Source organism: Heptranchias perlo, chromosome 39 (genome assembly GCF_035084215.1).
Source record: "Heptranchias perlo isolate sHepPer1 chromosome 39, sHepPer1.hap1, whole genome shotgun sequence".
NCBI classification, from domain to species: domain Eukaryota; kingdom Metazoa; phylum Chordata; class Chondrichthyes; order Hexanchiformes; family Hexanchidae; genus Heptranchias; species Heptranchias perlo.
In genome coordinates this window covers 2346372-2358997 of record NC_090363.1, presented here as the reverse complement: position 1 = coordinate 2358997, position 12626 = coordinate 2346372, and the positions used below count along the sequence as shown (strand labels likewise).

Genomic DNA, 12626 nt, shown 5'->3' with positions numbered 1-12626 from the left:
TCGTCTCTCCCCGCGCCCCCCCCCCCCGTCTCTCCCCCGCGCCCCCCCCCCCCCGTCTCTCCCCCACCACCCCCCCCCCCCCCGTCTCTCCCCGCCCCCCCCCCCCCCCCCCGTCTCTCCCCGGCCCCCCCCCCCCCCCCCCCGTCTCTCCCCCGCCCCCCCCCGTCTCTCCCCCCGCCCCCCCCCCGTCTCTCCCCCGCCCCCCCCCCCCGTCTCTCCCCGCCCCCCCCCGTCTCTCCCCCGCCCCCCCCCCGTCTCTCCCCCCCCCCCCGCTCTCCCCCCCCCCCCCCGTCTCTCCCCCGCCCCCCCCCCCGTCTCTCCCCCGCCCCCCCCCGTCTCTCCCCCGCCCCCTCCCCGGTCTCTCCCCCGCCCCCCCCCCGTCTCTCCCCCGCCCCCCCCCCCCGTCTCTCCCCCGCCCCCCCCCCCCGTCTCTCCCCCGCCCCCCCCCCCCCCCCCCGTCTCTCCCCCGCCCCCCCCCCCCGTCTCTCCCCGCCCCCCCGTCTCTCCCCCGCCCCCCCCCGTCTCTCCCCCGCCCCCCCCCGTCTCTCCCCGCCCCCCCCCCGTCTCTCCCCCGCCCCCCCCCCCCGTCTCTCCCCCGCCCCCCCCCCGTCTCTCCCCCGCCCCCCCCCCCCCCGTCTCTCCCCCGCCCCCCCCCCCGTCTCTCCCCGCCCCCCCCCCCCCGTCTCTCCCCCGCCCCCCCCCCCGTCTCTCCCCCGCCCCCCCCCCGTCTTCCCCGCCCCCCCCCCGTCTCTCCCCCGCCCCCCCCCCCGTCTCTCCCCCGCCCCCCCCCCCCGTCTCTCCCCCGCCCCCCCCCCCGTCTCTCCCGCCCCCCGTCCCCGCCCCCCCCCGTCTCTCCCCCGCCCCCCCCCCCCCCGTCTCTCCCCCGCCCCCCCCCCCGCCCCCCCGTCTCTCCCCGCCCCCCCCCCCCGTCTCTCCCCCGCCCCCCCCCCCGTCTCTCCCCCGCCCCCCCCCCCGTCTCTCCCCCGCCCCCCCCCCCGTCTCTCCCCCGCCCCCCCCCCCGTCTCTCCCCCGCCCCCCCCCCCGTCTCTCCCCCGCCCCCCCCCCCGTCTCTCCCCCGCCCCCCCCCCCCGTCTCTCCCCCGCCCCCCCCCCCCCCGTCTCTCCCCCGCCCCCCCCCCCCCGTCTCTCCCCCGCCCCCCCCCCCGTCTCTCCCCGCCCCCCCCCGTCTCTCCCCCGCCCCCCCCCCCGTCTCTCCCCCGCCCCCCCCCCCGTCTCTCCCCCCGCCCCCCCCCCCCGTCTCTCCCCCGCCCCCCCCCCCGTCTCTCCCCCGCCCCCCCCCCCCCGTCTCTCCCCCGCCCCCCCCCCCCCCGTCTCTCCCCGCCCCCCCCCCCCCGTCTCTCCCGCCCCCCCCCCCGTCTCTCCCCGCCCCCCCCGTCTCTCCCCCGCCCCCCCCCCCGTCTCTCCCCCGCCCCCCCCCCGTCTCTCCCCCGCCCCCCCCCCCCGTCTCTCCCCCCGCCCCCCCCCCCCGTCTCTCCCCCGCCCCCCCCCCCGTCTCTCCCCCGCCCCCCCCCCCGTCTCTCCCCCGCCCCCCCCCCCCCGTCTCTCCCCCGCCCCCCCCCCCCGTCTCTCCCCCGCCCCCCCCCCCGTCTCTCCCCCGCCCCCCCCCCCCCCGTCTCTCCCCCGCCCCCCCCCCGTCTCTCCCCCCGCCCCCCCCCCGTCTCTCCCCGCCCCCCCCCCCGTCTCTCCCCCGCCCCCCCCCCCCCGTCTCTCCCCCGCCCCCCCCCCCCGTCTCTCCCCCGCCCCCCCCCCCGTCTCTCCCCCGCCCCCCCCCCCCGCCCCCCCGTCTCTCCCCCGCCCCCCCCCCCCCCCGTCTCTCCCCCGCCCCCCCCCCCCGTCTCTCCCCCGCCCCCCCCCCCCGTCTCTCCCCCGCCCCCCCCCCCCCGTCTCTCCCCCGCCCCCCCCCCCCGTCTCTCCCCCGCCCCCCCCCCCCCCGTCTCTCCCCCCCGCCCCCCCCCCCCCGTCTCTCCCCCGCCCCCCCCCCCGTCTCTCCCCCGCCCCCCCCCCCCCGTCTCTCCCCCGCCCCCCCCCCGTCTCTCCCCCGCCCCCCCCCCCCCGTCTCTCCTCCGCCCCCCCCCCCCCGTCTCTCCCCCGCCCCCCCCCCCCGTCTCTCCCCCGCCCCCCCCCCCCGTCTCTCCCCCGCCCCCCCCCCGTCTCTCCCCCCGCCCCCCCCCTGTCTCTCCCCCCGCCCCCCCCCCCGTGTCTCTCTCCCCCCGCCCCCCCCCGGTCTCTCTCCCCCGCCCCCCCCCCGTGTCTCTCTCCCCCCGCCCCCCCCCCGTGTCTCTCTCCCCCCGCCCCCCCCCGTGTCTCTCTCCCCCCGCCCCCCCCCCCCCGTGTCTCTCTCCCCCCGCCCCCCCCCCCGTCTCTCTCCCCCCCCCCCCCTCCGTCTCTCTCCCCCCCCCTCTCCCCCGCCCCCCCCCCGTCTCTCTCCCCCCCCCCCTCTCCCTCCCCCCGCCCCCCCCCCCCCCGTCTCTCCCCCGCCCCCCCCCCCCGTCTCTCCCCCGCCCCCCCCCCGTCTCTCCCCCGCCCCCCCCGTCTCTCCCCCGCCCCCCCCCGTCTCTCCCCCGCCCCCCCCCCGTCTCTCCCCCGCCCCCCCCCGTCTCTCCCCCGCCCCCCCCCGTCTCTTCCCCCCCCCCCCCCCGTCTCTCCCCCCGCCCCCCCCCCCGTCTCTCGCCCCCCCCCCCCCCCCCCGTCTCTCCCCCCCCCCCCCCCGTCTCTCCCCCCCCCCCCCCGTCTCTCCCCCCCCCCCCCCGTCTCTCCCCCCCCCCCCCCGTCTCTCCCCCCCCCCCCCCCGTCTCTCCCCCCCCCCCCCCCGTCTCTCCCCCCCCCCCCCCGTCTCCCCCCCCCCCCCCCCCGTCTCTCCCCCCCCCCCCCCCGTCTCTCCCCCCCCCCCCCGTCTCTCCCCCCCCCCCCCCCCCCCGTCTCTCCCCCCCCCCCCCCCCCCGTCTCTCCCCCCCCCCCCCCCCCCGTCTCTCCCCCCCCCCCCTCTCCCCCCCCCCCCCCTCCCCCCCCCCCCAGTCTCTCCCCCCCCCCCCCCGTCTCCCCCCCCCCCCGTCTCTCCCCCCCACCCCCCCCCCCGTCTCTCCCCCCTCCCCCCCCCCCCCCCCGTCTCTCCCCCTCCCCCCCCCCCCCCCCGTCTCTCCCCCCCCCCCCCCCCGTCTCCCTGCCTACTTCATCTCACCCTATCAGTCAGTGCTGTGATAAGTGGATGATTTGTACAGGAAAGGATGTTGTAACGGCCATTACCAACAGCTTCAGATAGAAACACTGGATGAAATGGGGTCTTCAGTGCAGCAATGAGACCTGAATACTAGTGGCAGGAATCTTGCATCAGACTGTACTAATCCCACGAGAGGGACGGAGAGGAGTAGGATACGAGGACAATTCCAGTTCAACTCAAACACAGGTGGATAGGTTGACCATGTTTACACAAGGAAAGTTGCCAGTGACATTGTGCTTCTATCCCAGCTATAGGGAATTATACCCCATGACCATAATATTATTAGAATTTGCCAGTTCCTGACCTTTCTTTCATTCGGTTCCCAACCAGCTCCCATATGGCTTGCCACCGTACGCCTTGGACCTCATCACAGAGGCAGAGCAGCATTTCCTGTCCGACCCGGCAAAGCTTCCTCTTCATCACTTTGAAACGTCTCAGAAGTAAGTTCCTCTGTCTACTGGCTGTGGTGTGGAGTCGGATGAATGAATTATCCAGCACAGAAACAGGCCATTCAGCCCAACAGGCCCATGCTGGTATCTATGCTCCACACGAGCCTCCTCCCTCCCTCCCTACCTCATCTCACCCTATCAACAGATCCTTCTTTTCCTTTCTCCCGCATGTGTTTATCCAGCTTCCCCTTAAATGCACCTATGTTATTCGCCTCAACTACTCCTTTTGGGAGTGAGTTCCACATTCTCACCACTCTCTGGGTAAAGAAATTTCTCCTGAATTTCCTATTGGATTTATTAGTGACTAAATTATATTTATGGTCCCTGGTTCTGGTCTTCCCCGAAAGCGGAAACATCATCTCTATGTCTACCTTATCAAATCCTTTTATTATCTTAAAGACCGCTATCAGGTCGCCCCTCAGTCTTTTTCCTAGAGAAAAGAGTCCCAGCCTGTTCAATCTTTCCTGATAAGGATATCCTCTCAGTTCTGCTATCACCCTTGTGAATCTTTTTTGCACCTTTTCCAGTGTCTCTATATCCTTTTTATAATATGGAGACCAGAACTGTGCACAATGCTCCAAGTGTGGCCTAACCAAGGTATATGGAGACCAGAACTGTGCCCGGTGCTCCAAGTGTGGTCTAACCAAGGTATATGGAGACCAGAACTGTGCACAGTGCTCCAAGTGTGGCCTAACCAAGGTTCTGTACAAGTTTAACATAACTTCCATGCTTTGTGCACTCACATCCTGCACTTGATCCCAACTCTGCTATTTTCTGTTCTGTTTAATCTGGAGACGTTTCTCCTGTTTATTTTGAAGGGTTTGGCCCAGGGAGAAGTGCGTGGATTCTTTGTTTCATGTGGATGTCACCCCAGTTCATTCAACGCTGAAAGTGGAGCGAAACCGGACCACGGGGGAGCTACTGGGCTATAAAGAGGTACAGGGTGGGGAGGAGGGGAGCACTATCTAGTTGGGGGTGTTCCCTGACACTGCGGGTATTGGGTGGGCAATTTTAACCTAACCCACCGGATGGGAAACTGACTGGATCGGGTGCAACACTGGTTTTACACCCCGCCCGATTTTACTGATTGAAGTCAACGGGGAGTGATATTGGACGGAGGGTAAAACTGGTGTTCCACCCAATCCCGTGGGACTCCCGCCCGGCGAGTTAGGTTAAAATTACCCTCAGTGAGACCCTGACATGGGATGACCCTGGTGTGGTGGGGAAGGTTCCCTGGCTCAGTGTGACCCCGGGGGGTCACTGTGGTGGGGGTGGGACTGATTTCCAAAGGAAGGCAGAGGAAGATGATTCAGCCTCTTGCATGCTGCATCCTTTCATCAGCGAGCAACACCGCAGGACTTCGCTAGTAAGCGGATCTCACGGGGAGAAATGCTTGTCTCGTCCCTTCTCCTTTTAAGTTAATCCCTTCACAATGATATCGAGACAGAAAAGGCATCTGTTAGAGCTGCTGCCAGTCACTAGCAGTCGCTGTAGTAAGTTGTACTTTTTTTATTGTAGGTGACCCACTGATTACAGGCTGAGTTTGGACAGATTACTGATTAAACAATAATAGGAACGGAATGCCCGCTGCAACTGCAGCTCGAAGATAAACGTTGCAGTTGCAGTGGCTTTTGTTCTATGATTATGTCTCCGTGAAGCGCCCTTGGACTTTTTTCTATGTTAAAGGCGCTGGATTAATGCAAGTTGTCGACATGTTTTGTTTTGCGGCAGGTACTCTTGGACGATACAGGATTGTCGACAAAGAATTCCCTCTCGCTGCAGCGCCCACCTGGTCCCCTGGCCGAGTCTGTGCGAGGCAGCTCCACGAATTACCCGTTCTGGCCAGGTACCGTTATATACCTGACCCTTGTTATACTGATCTCTGTTATAACACTAGCCCTATGAAGCACGCCCGCGCCAACCTTCTTCATACTGAGCTGGGGTATAACACTGTCCCTGTCACACACGCACTCCCCTCGTTATTCTGATCTCTGTTAACTCTATCCGAGAGACATATTAAATATGTGCGTGCTTGCCAACCTTTGTTTTCTCAGGTAAAACACTGTCCCTGTTGTCACACACGCGCATGCACATGAGCATCTGGTGTGGGCTGGGGGATATCGCCAGACGTTTCAACGAAGAAAAGGTGCAGCACTCTTTCTAATGTGGGAGAACCCAAAACTAGGGACCATAAATATAAGACAGTCACCAATAAATCCAATAGGGAATTCAGGAGAAACTTCTTTACCCAGAGAGTGGTGAGAATGTGGAACTCACTCCCACAAGGAGAGTAGCTGTGACGAATAGCAGAGATACATTTAAGGGGAAACTGGATAAGCACATGAGAGAGAAAGGAATAGAAGGATATGCTGATAGGGGGAGATGAAGTAAGGTGGGAGGATGCTCGTGTGGAGCTTAAAGACTGACATGGACCCGTTGGGCCGAATGGCCTGTTTCTGTGCTTTGAATTCTGTGCAATTGTATGTATGTAATCTATTTATTCTCCCTCTCCTCACTAGGTGGCATGGACGAGCCAAGTTTGGATATGATCCAATCAGTGGGAGAATTCGAGGAACATATTGATTTTGAGAGAGGTGAGTGTTTGGGAGCTGTGGCTTGAGATGCCATTTCCCGCTCGAAGTTCCCTTCTGCACCTGCCACTCGCTGGCTCAAGACTCGAGGACAAAATTAAAATGTTTTGCCTTGTGTGTTTTTGTAGATTTACTGACCGTGCCTCCAGGGTGGAAGAAAGGAATGGATTTCAAACAAGCAGGTAACTGGTTTGAACTAACTAAAGGCCATGTTGATCAGAAAAGTGCGTTTAATCTGGAATAGTTTTGTAAGAGAACAGCCTTGTGATTATATAGAGCGCCTCTCACCTCTTCAGGAGTCCCAGTGCATTCCACAGCCACTGAACCACTTTTGAGGTCTAGTCACTGGTGTGTTTAGGCAAAGACGGCAACCAGTCTCTGCTGTTTTTTTTTATTTTAGTGGTGTTGCTCGAGGGAGGCTTGTTGTCTTGGAGAACCCCCCCCCCGGCTTTACTTCGTAAAAGTGGTCACGTGGACCCTTTACTCCCCTCAGTGGACAAGACAGGCCGGGGGAGGCGGCCGCTCTGATAATGTAACGCTCCCTCAGTACAGCCTAGATTATGTGTTCCGACCCTGGAGCGGGGGCTTGAACCCAGAGCCCCCCCTGACATGGACGAGAGTGCGACCGCTGGGTCACGGCTGACACTTCAGTCCGCAACTGTTTCTTTTCCCCTTTCTCACCAAGTACAGAAGTTGTCCACCTTAAATAACTCTCCTTTGGTGGCTCCAGACAAACTCACTGTGAAGGCTGCAGATAGACACTGTGGCGTTGATTTTAAGATTCCCCACTCCCCACTGATGGGCAGGCCAGGGGGTTAAAATTTTTTAAAAATCCAGATCCCGCCTCCATCTTGCTACGTTCCCGGCCCTGGACAAAGCTCCCGCTTAAGGCAGATGGGGGGCGGTGACTGAAGAGTCAAAAGTCGCGACATAATCTCAAGGCGCGGGGAGAGTCCCGTGCTGTCTGGCGGCAGCAGCAACACGGTGGGAGGAGCCCACTGGCCGGAAGAGGTGCCCCCCAGGTGAGTTTTAAAACTTTTTTACCTCTCTTTGAACTCCTCGCGGGCCAGGAGGAAAAGGAGTGCTCCCCCTCCCAACCCCGGCCCCACCAGGAGTCCTTTGGGGATCCCCAGCTCCGGCATTCCCTAGCCCCCCTCCCCCTCCCCAAATCGCTACGGGGAGAAAGGCACCCCCCAGGCCCCTCCACGTTCCCAACGCGATTGAACCCACTGACTGCCGGGGGGACCGTCCGGGAAAGATTATTCAAATAAGGACCTGCCGTTCAGATCAGAAGGATGTCAAGTCTGTTTTTCCCCCTCTACCCACAGAGCACAAGGTGTCCCCGGGCATCCTGAGCCTCACAAACCTCATCGGAGCAGTGGACGACTTCAATCTCGGAGGGTCCAGCGACGAAGAGGAAGAAAAGAAAGAGCAAACAGCTGAAGTCCAGCAGCCTCTGCCCAGAACCAACAGCTTGGAGGATCTCGTTTTAAAGGTTTTTTTAAAAAAAAAGAGACACAGGGACAGGTCTGCCTGAATAAATCAAGGCAAAAACCACAGAACCAGATCCCTTAACAAGCAGCCAGTTATAAGGGTGAAGATCAGCCATGATCTGATTGAATGGCGGAGCAGGCTCGAGGGGCCGTGTGGCCTACTCCTGCTCCTGTTTCTTATGTTCTTAACTGGGCCGAGTGTGATGACTGCCTTGTGACTTCATTCCTCCGTTACCAACGAAAGCGAATAATTTGACAGACCCCTCTCGGGCCGTCAGACGGACTGCAATGTTGGGAATTGTCGAATGACGCCGCAGCCGAGTGTCCAAGCTGGAGTCTTGAGCTTGCGCTGAGGCGGAGATGAAGGAGTCGGGTGTGACCACTGGCCTCAGCCCTGCCCCCGCGCCCCCCCACCCCCCAAACCACGCACCAGTTTAGGGAATGGAAACAGGGACACTCGGGCAAGGTAGCGGAGCTCTGCCACATCATAGAATCTCACAGCACAGAAGGAGGCCATTCGGCCCATCATGCCTGTGCCAGCTTTTTGAAAGAGCTATCCAATTTGTCCCACTCTTTCTCCACCTCCTATACTTGCCCTCTAGCCCTGCAACCTTTTTCCTTTATCAAGTATTTTATCCAATTCCCCTTTTGAAAGTTACTATTGAACCCGTTCAGGCAGCACATTCCAGATTATTATAACTCGCTCCATAAAATAATTTCTCCTCATCTCCCCTCTGATTCTTATGCCAATTACCTTAAATCTGTGTCCTCTGGTTACCGACCCTTCTGCCACTGGAAACAGTTTCTCCTTATTTACTCTATCAAAACCGTTCATGATTTTGAACACCTCTATCAAATCTCCCCCTTAACCTTCTCTGTTCTAAGGAGAACAATCCCAGCTTCTCCAGTCTCTCCACACAACTGAACTCCCTCATCTTCAGTGAGCGAACGCGAGAAGCTGTTTCCAGTGGCGGGAGGGTCAGTGACCAGAGGACTCGGATTGATCAACAAAAGAGCCAGAGGGGAGATGAGGAAACATTTTTTTTTACGCAGCGAGTTGTTATGATCTGGAACGTGCTGCCTGAAAGGGCGGTGGAAGCAGATTCAGTAGTAACTTTCAAAGGGGGAATTAGATAAATAATTGAAGGGAAAACATTTGCAGGACTCTGGGGAAAGAGCAGGGGGAGTGGGACTAATTGGACAGCTCTTTCAACGATGGGCCGAATGGCCGGCTTCTGCGCTGTAACATCCTATGGTACTCTATCAATACCCATCACTGGCGCAATAGCTTAGGGTCAGCTAGTGCCTTCAGGAGCGGGGGGAGGGTCGAAGGAGAAACAAAAGAGTACTGGTGGCAGCCTCCGGGAGTGTAGACTGAGGCTCAGTTACGTCCGTTTGTTGTGCAGGAGGCGATGGTTGCTCCTCAGTCCGCGCCGAGTGAGAAGAAAGAGGAAGCGTCGGTGCCGGAAAAGGAGCAGTGGGCCGTGCCGGTGGACATCAGCATGCCAGTGGACGACTTCTACAAACGCATCCCGGACCCAGCCTTCAAGGTCAGACTCTCTCCTCGTTCCCTACTTGGCAACCGGCAGGCAGCACCTGAAAGGGAACCCGCGTTAGACCGCTCCGAGAAAGTCTACTGCGCCCAGGCGTACGCGGTTTCATGCCGTCTAACCCACCCAAGGGTTTACATTCACCGCATGGCAACTTCCCGAGACTCTTCCAACGGCGCAAGTTCTAAACCCTCTCCGACCTATGTGTGCGTTGACAATTCTCAGTCTCTTCCACCGCTCTTGTTCTTGATTATCTCAGTGCTACGTGTATAAGTCTGTGTGTTCTTGTTATGTTTAAACTCCTTCTTCCCCCACCTTTCCTTCCTTCCTAGTGTCAGCGGTGACTCAGTGGGTTCCACTCTCTCCTCCTGAGTCAGGAGGTTGAGAGTTCAAGTCCCACTGCAGAGACTTGAGCCCATAATCCAGTCCAACACTCGGGTGAGACGTTAAACCCGGGCCCCGTCTGCCCCCTCAGGTGGACGTAAAAGATCCCCACGACATTATTTCGACGAAGAGCAGGGGAGTTACCCCCTGTATCCGGGGGCTAATATTTATCCCTCAACCAACATCATTAAACAGATTAATTGGTCATTATCAAATTGCTGTGTGTGGGAGCTTGCTGTGCACAAATTGGCTGCTATGTTTCCTACATTACAACAGTGACCACACTTCAAAAATACTTTATTGGCTATAAAGTGCTTTGGAACATCCTGAGGTTGTGAAAAGTGCTGTAGAAATACAAGTTCGTTCTTCTTTCCTTCTCTTTTAATTCCTTTCCTTCCCTTTTTCATTCCTTCTCCACCATCTGCCCTTTCTTTACTTCCTCTCTTCTGTCCTTTTCTCTACCCTCGTCCCCTCGTCCTTTCCATTTCCCTTTATTTTTCCTCTTCTGTAGCTACCAATCCCTTGCGGGGGTGGCACTGGTTCCCCTCTAGTACCTTTCCCAAGTGGCCATTCTTCTCCTGACAGCGAGTGACTGCTCTTTGACCATGGGGGGAATCGGTGGTGAGCCCAATCCTGTCTTCACCTGACGTGCACGTCCAGCGATTATGAGTGGGAAATCTCTTTTTGCCTTTCCTCCTCTCTAGCCGAGGGCTGCGAGGCTCTCCGTACCACCCCCGCCCACCCGGACTGAGATCAGCACGGAGCGGGACTCAAACCTGGGATCCTCCTGATTGGTGGGACTCGGCGGCTCCCTGCTGAAACCCCCTCTTTTTCAGGTGTTTTCTAATCTTCCCCTTTTGCCCCGCATCAGGTGCCATCTCTGACCAAGAGACCTCGAGCAGTGCCACACAAACCAAGGTGACCTTCCTCCTGCTTACTCTGTAGGGAGTGGCTGGCCTGCACTCGGTGTCTCCTGGTGGTTGAGAGCAGGATCTCTGCATAGGGAAGATCGCAAGAGTCTGAGCCTAACTGCTAGCAGTGTGTCCCGGTAACGCAACCATGTTAAACGAAACCCCTTTGATGCTGTATTTTTTATGGTCACACTTATTTCTTTATGCACCCCCTGCCAATCTCTCTTCAGTGGCCGTTCGAGCCGGACGTGTTTCAGAAACAGGCTATCCTCCGCCTCGAGGTCCATGACTCCGTGTTTGTGGCAGCCCACACGTCAGCTGGCAAGACGGTCGTAGCCGAATACGCCATCGCACTTTCGCAGAAACACATGACCAGGTGCGACTCTGCAACGTAAAAGCGAGCCTCGCGTTCGTTTCCCGAAGCCCGTAGAAGATCGCCATGCCCGTACGATCCCCTCCCGGTGCTGGATTCCTGACCTTAGCCTTGGCTCGGTGGGTGGCGCTCTTGCCCTCTGGAGTCAGAAGGTCGTGCGTTCAAGTCCCCGCTCCAGAGCACGTAATCCAGGCTGGCGCTGCGCTGTCGGAGGGGCGGCGCTGCGCTGTCGGAGGGGCCGCCCTGAGGCAGCGCTGCACTGTCGGAGGGGCCGTCTTTCGGATGAGACTTTAAACCAAGGCCCCCGTCTGCCCCCTCTGGTGGATGTAAAAGACCCCATGGCGCTATTTGAAGAAGAGCAGTGGGAGTTCTCCCCGGAGTCCTGGGCCAATATTTATCCCTCAACCAACATCACTAAAACGGATGATCTGGTCATTTATCTCGTTGTTGTCTGTGGGATCTTGCTGTGCGCAAATTGGCTGCTGAGTTTTCCTACATTACAACAGTGACCACACATCAAAAAAAGTAGTTAATTGGCTGTAAAGCGCTTTGGGAGGTCCTGATGTTGTGAAAGTCGATGAGGAAGAGTTCCAGAATCGTAGGTGCTCAAAACCTGCCACTATCGAGAGTAACATTATGGGAATTACTTCATCAATTTGTGATCGTGTTCCATCTGAGGTATTATTAAATCTGATCCTTCCACCAGGAACTAATTAGTGCCGTTGATTTGGCACAGTGGCCAGTCCTGTGAATTTCCACACTTGCGGTGTATGTGACGTGACCTGTTTGCCCCAGTCTCCCAGTTTTGTTTAGAGGGGTCCCCGAGGCGGTGAAAAACCCGAGTTCTAAACCATTCTAAATTCCACTGATGCCCTTGGCTGAAAGTTTGCCTGCAGGCAAGGGCGGTGCATCATCGGCACAGGAAGCTGTGCCCGTCTGCCCTGCTTTTCCCTGTTGGGCTCTGGTTATTTTGCGCTGATTGTGTCACTGGTTCGCCTCTCCGGTAACCTGAGCGCTATTTGTATCACAGGACAATATATACGTCGCCCATTAAGGCCCTGTCCAATCAGAAGTTCAGGGATTTCAAAAACACATTTAAGGATGTTGGGCTGCTGACCGGAGACATACAGTTACACCCCGAAGCCTCCTGTCTCATAATGACAACAGAAATTCTCAGGTTAGTGTATGTTTTGCTTCTTCTCAGTATCTCACGTTCATTCTTTCTTTCTTTCCTCCCTCCCTCTGTCCCCGTCCCCTTCCCCCTCCTTTCTTCCTTCTCTCTCTCTCTCTCTCTTTTTTTCTCTCTCTCTCTCTCTCTCCTTCCTTCCTTTCCCTTTCTTTTCCGCGCACATTTGAATGAGGTACAGGGGGTTGCGATCGCGGTCAGAGGGCTCCAGTCAGCTCTCTTGTCTTTGTCGCTGGTGGTGGAGGAGTTTGTCACTTGCCGATTTTCAACCTGATCGTAAAAACAGAGCCTGGAATTGGCGACGGGAAATAGGGAACAACCGGGATGGTAACGAAAGAGATTTGTGCGAACAGCTTGTTTGGAACGGCCCAAAATGGCCGGGGGGACTTAACAGGGTTTGCAATTGACGTCTGTGGTGATAGTGAATGTTCAGCGCCTGATGTAGACGTCTG

General features: G+C 59.4%; 2 protein-coding genes across 2 annotated transcripts in view; one reads left to right on the top strand and one right to left on the bottom strand.

Moving 5' to 3' along the window:
• Positions 1 to 3440, bottom strand: part of nelfe (negative elongation factor complex member E) — a 23474-nt gene extending 20034 nt beyond the window's left edge. The window contains exon 1 of the mRNA XM_067973741.1: positions 3422 to 3440. Within this exon, the coding sequence (XP_067829842.1) occupies positions 3422 to 3440 (19 nt within the window). The remainder of the gene's footprint in view (positions 1 to 3421) is intronic.
• A 100-nt stretch (positions 3441 to 3540) lies between these two features.
• skic2 (SKI2 subunit of superkiller complex) overlaps positions 3541 to 12626 on the top strand; it is a gene marked incomplete at its 5' end in the record, with an annotated part of 41543 nt that continues 32457 nt past the window's right edge. Inside the window, 9 exons of the mRNA XM_067973740.1 lie at positions 3541 to 3677; positions 4505 to 4622; positions 5418 to 5532; positions 6206 to 6280; positions 6406 to 6459; positions 7606 to 7772; positions 9177 to 9320; positions 10846 to 10991; positions 12019 to 12165. Of these exons, the coding sequence (XP_067829841.1) occupies positions 3541 to 3677; positions 4505 to 4622; positions 5418 to 5532; positions 6206 to 6280; positions 6406 to 6459; positions 7606 to 7772; positions 9177 to 9320; positions 10846 to 10991; positions 12019 to 12165 (1103 nt within the window). The remainder of the gene's footprint in view (positions 3678 to 4504; positions 4623 to 5417; positions 5533 to 6205; positions 6281 to 6405; positions 6460 to 7605; positions 7773 to 9176; positions 9321 to 10845; positions 10992 to 12018; positions 12166 to 12626) is intronic.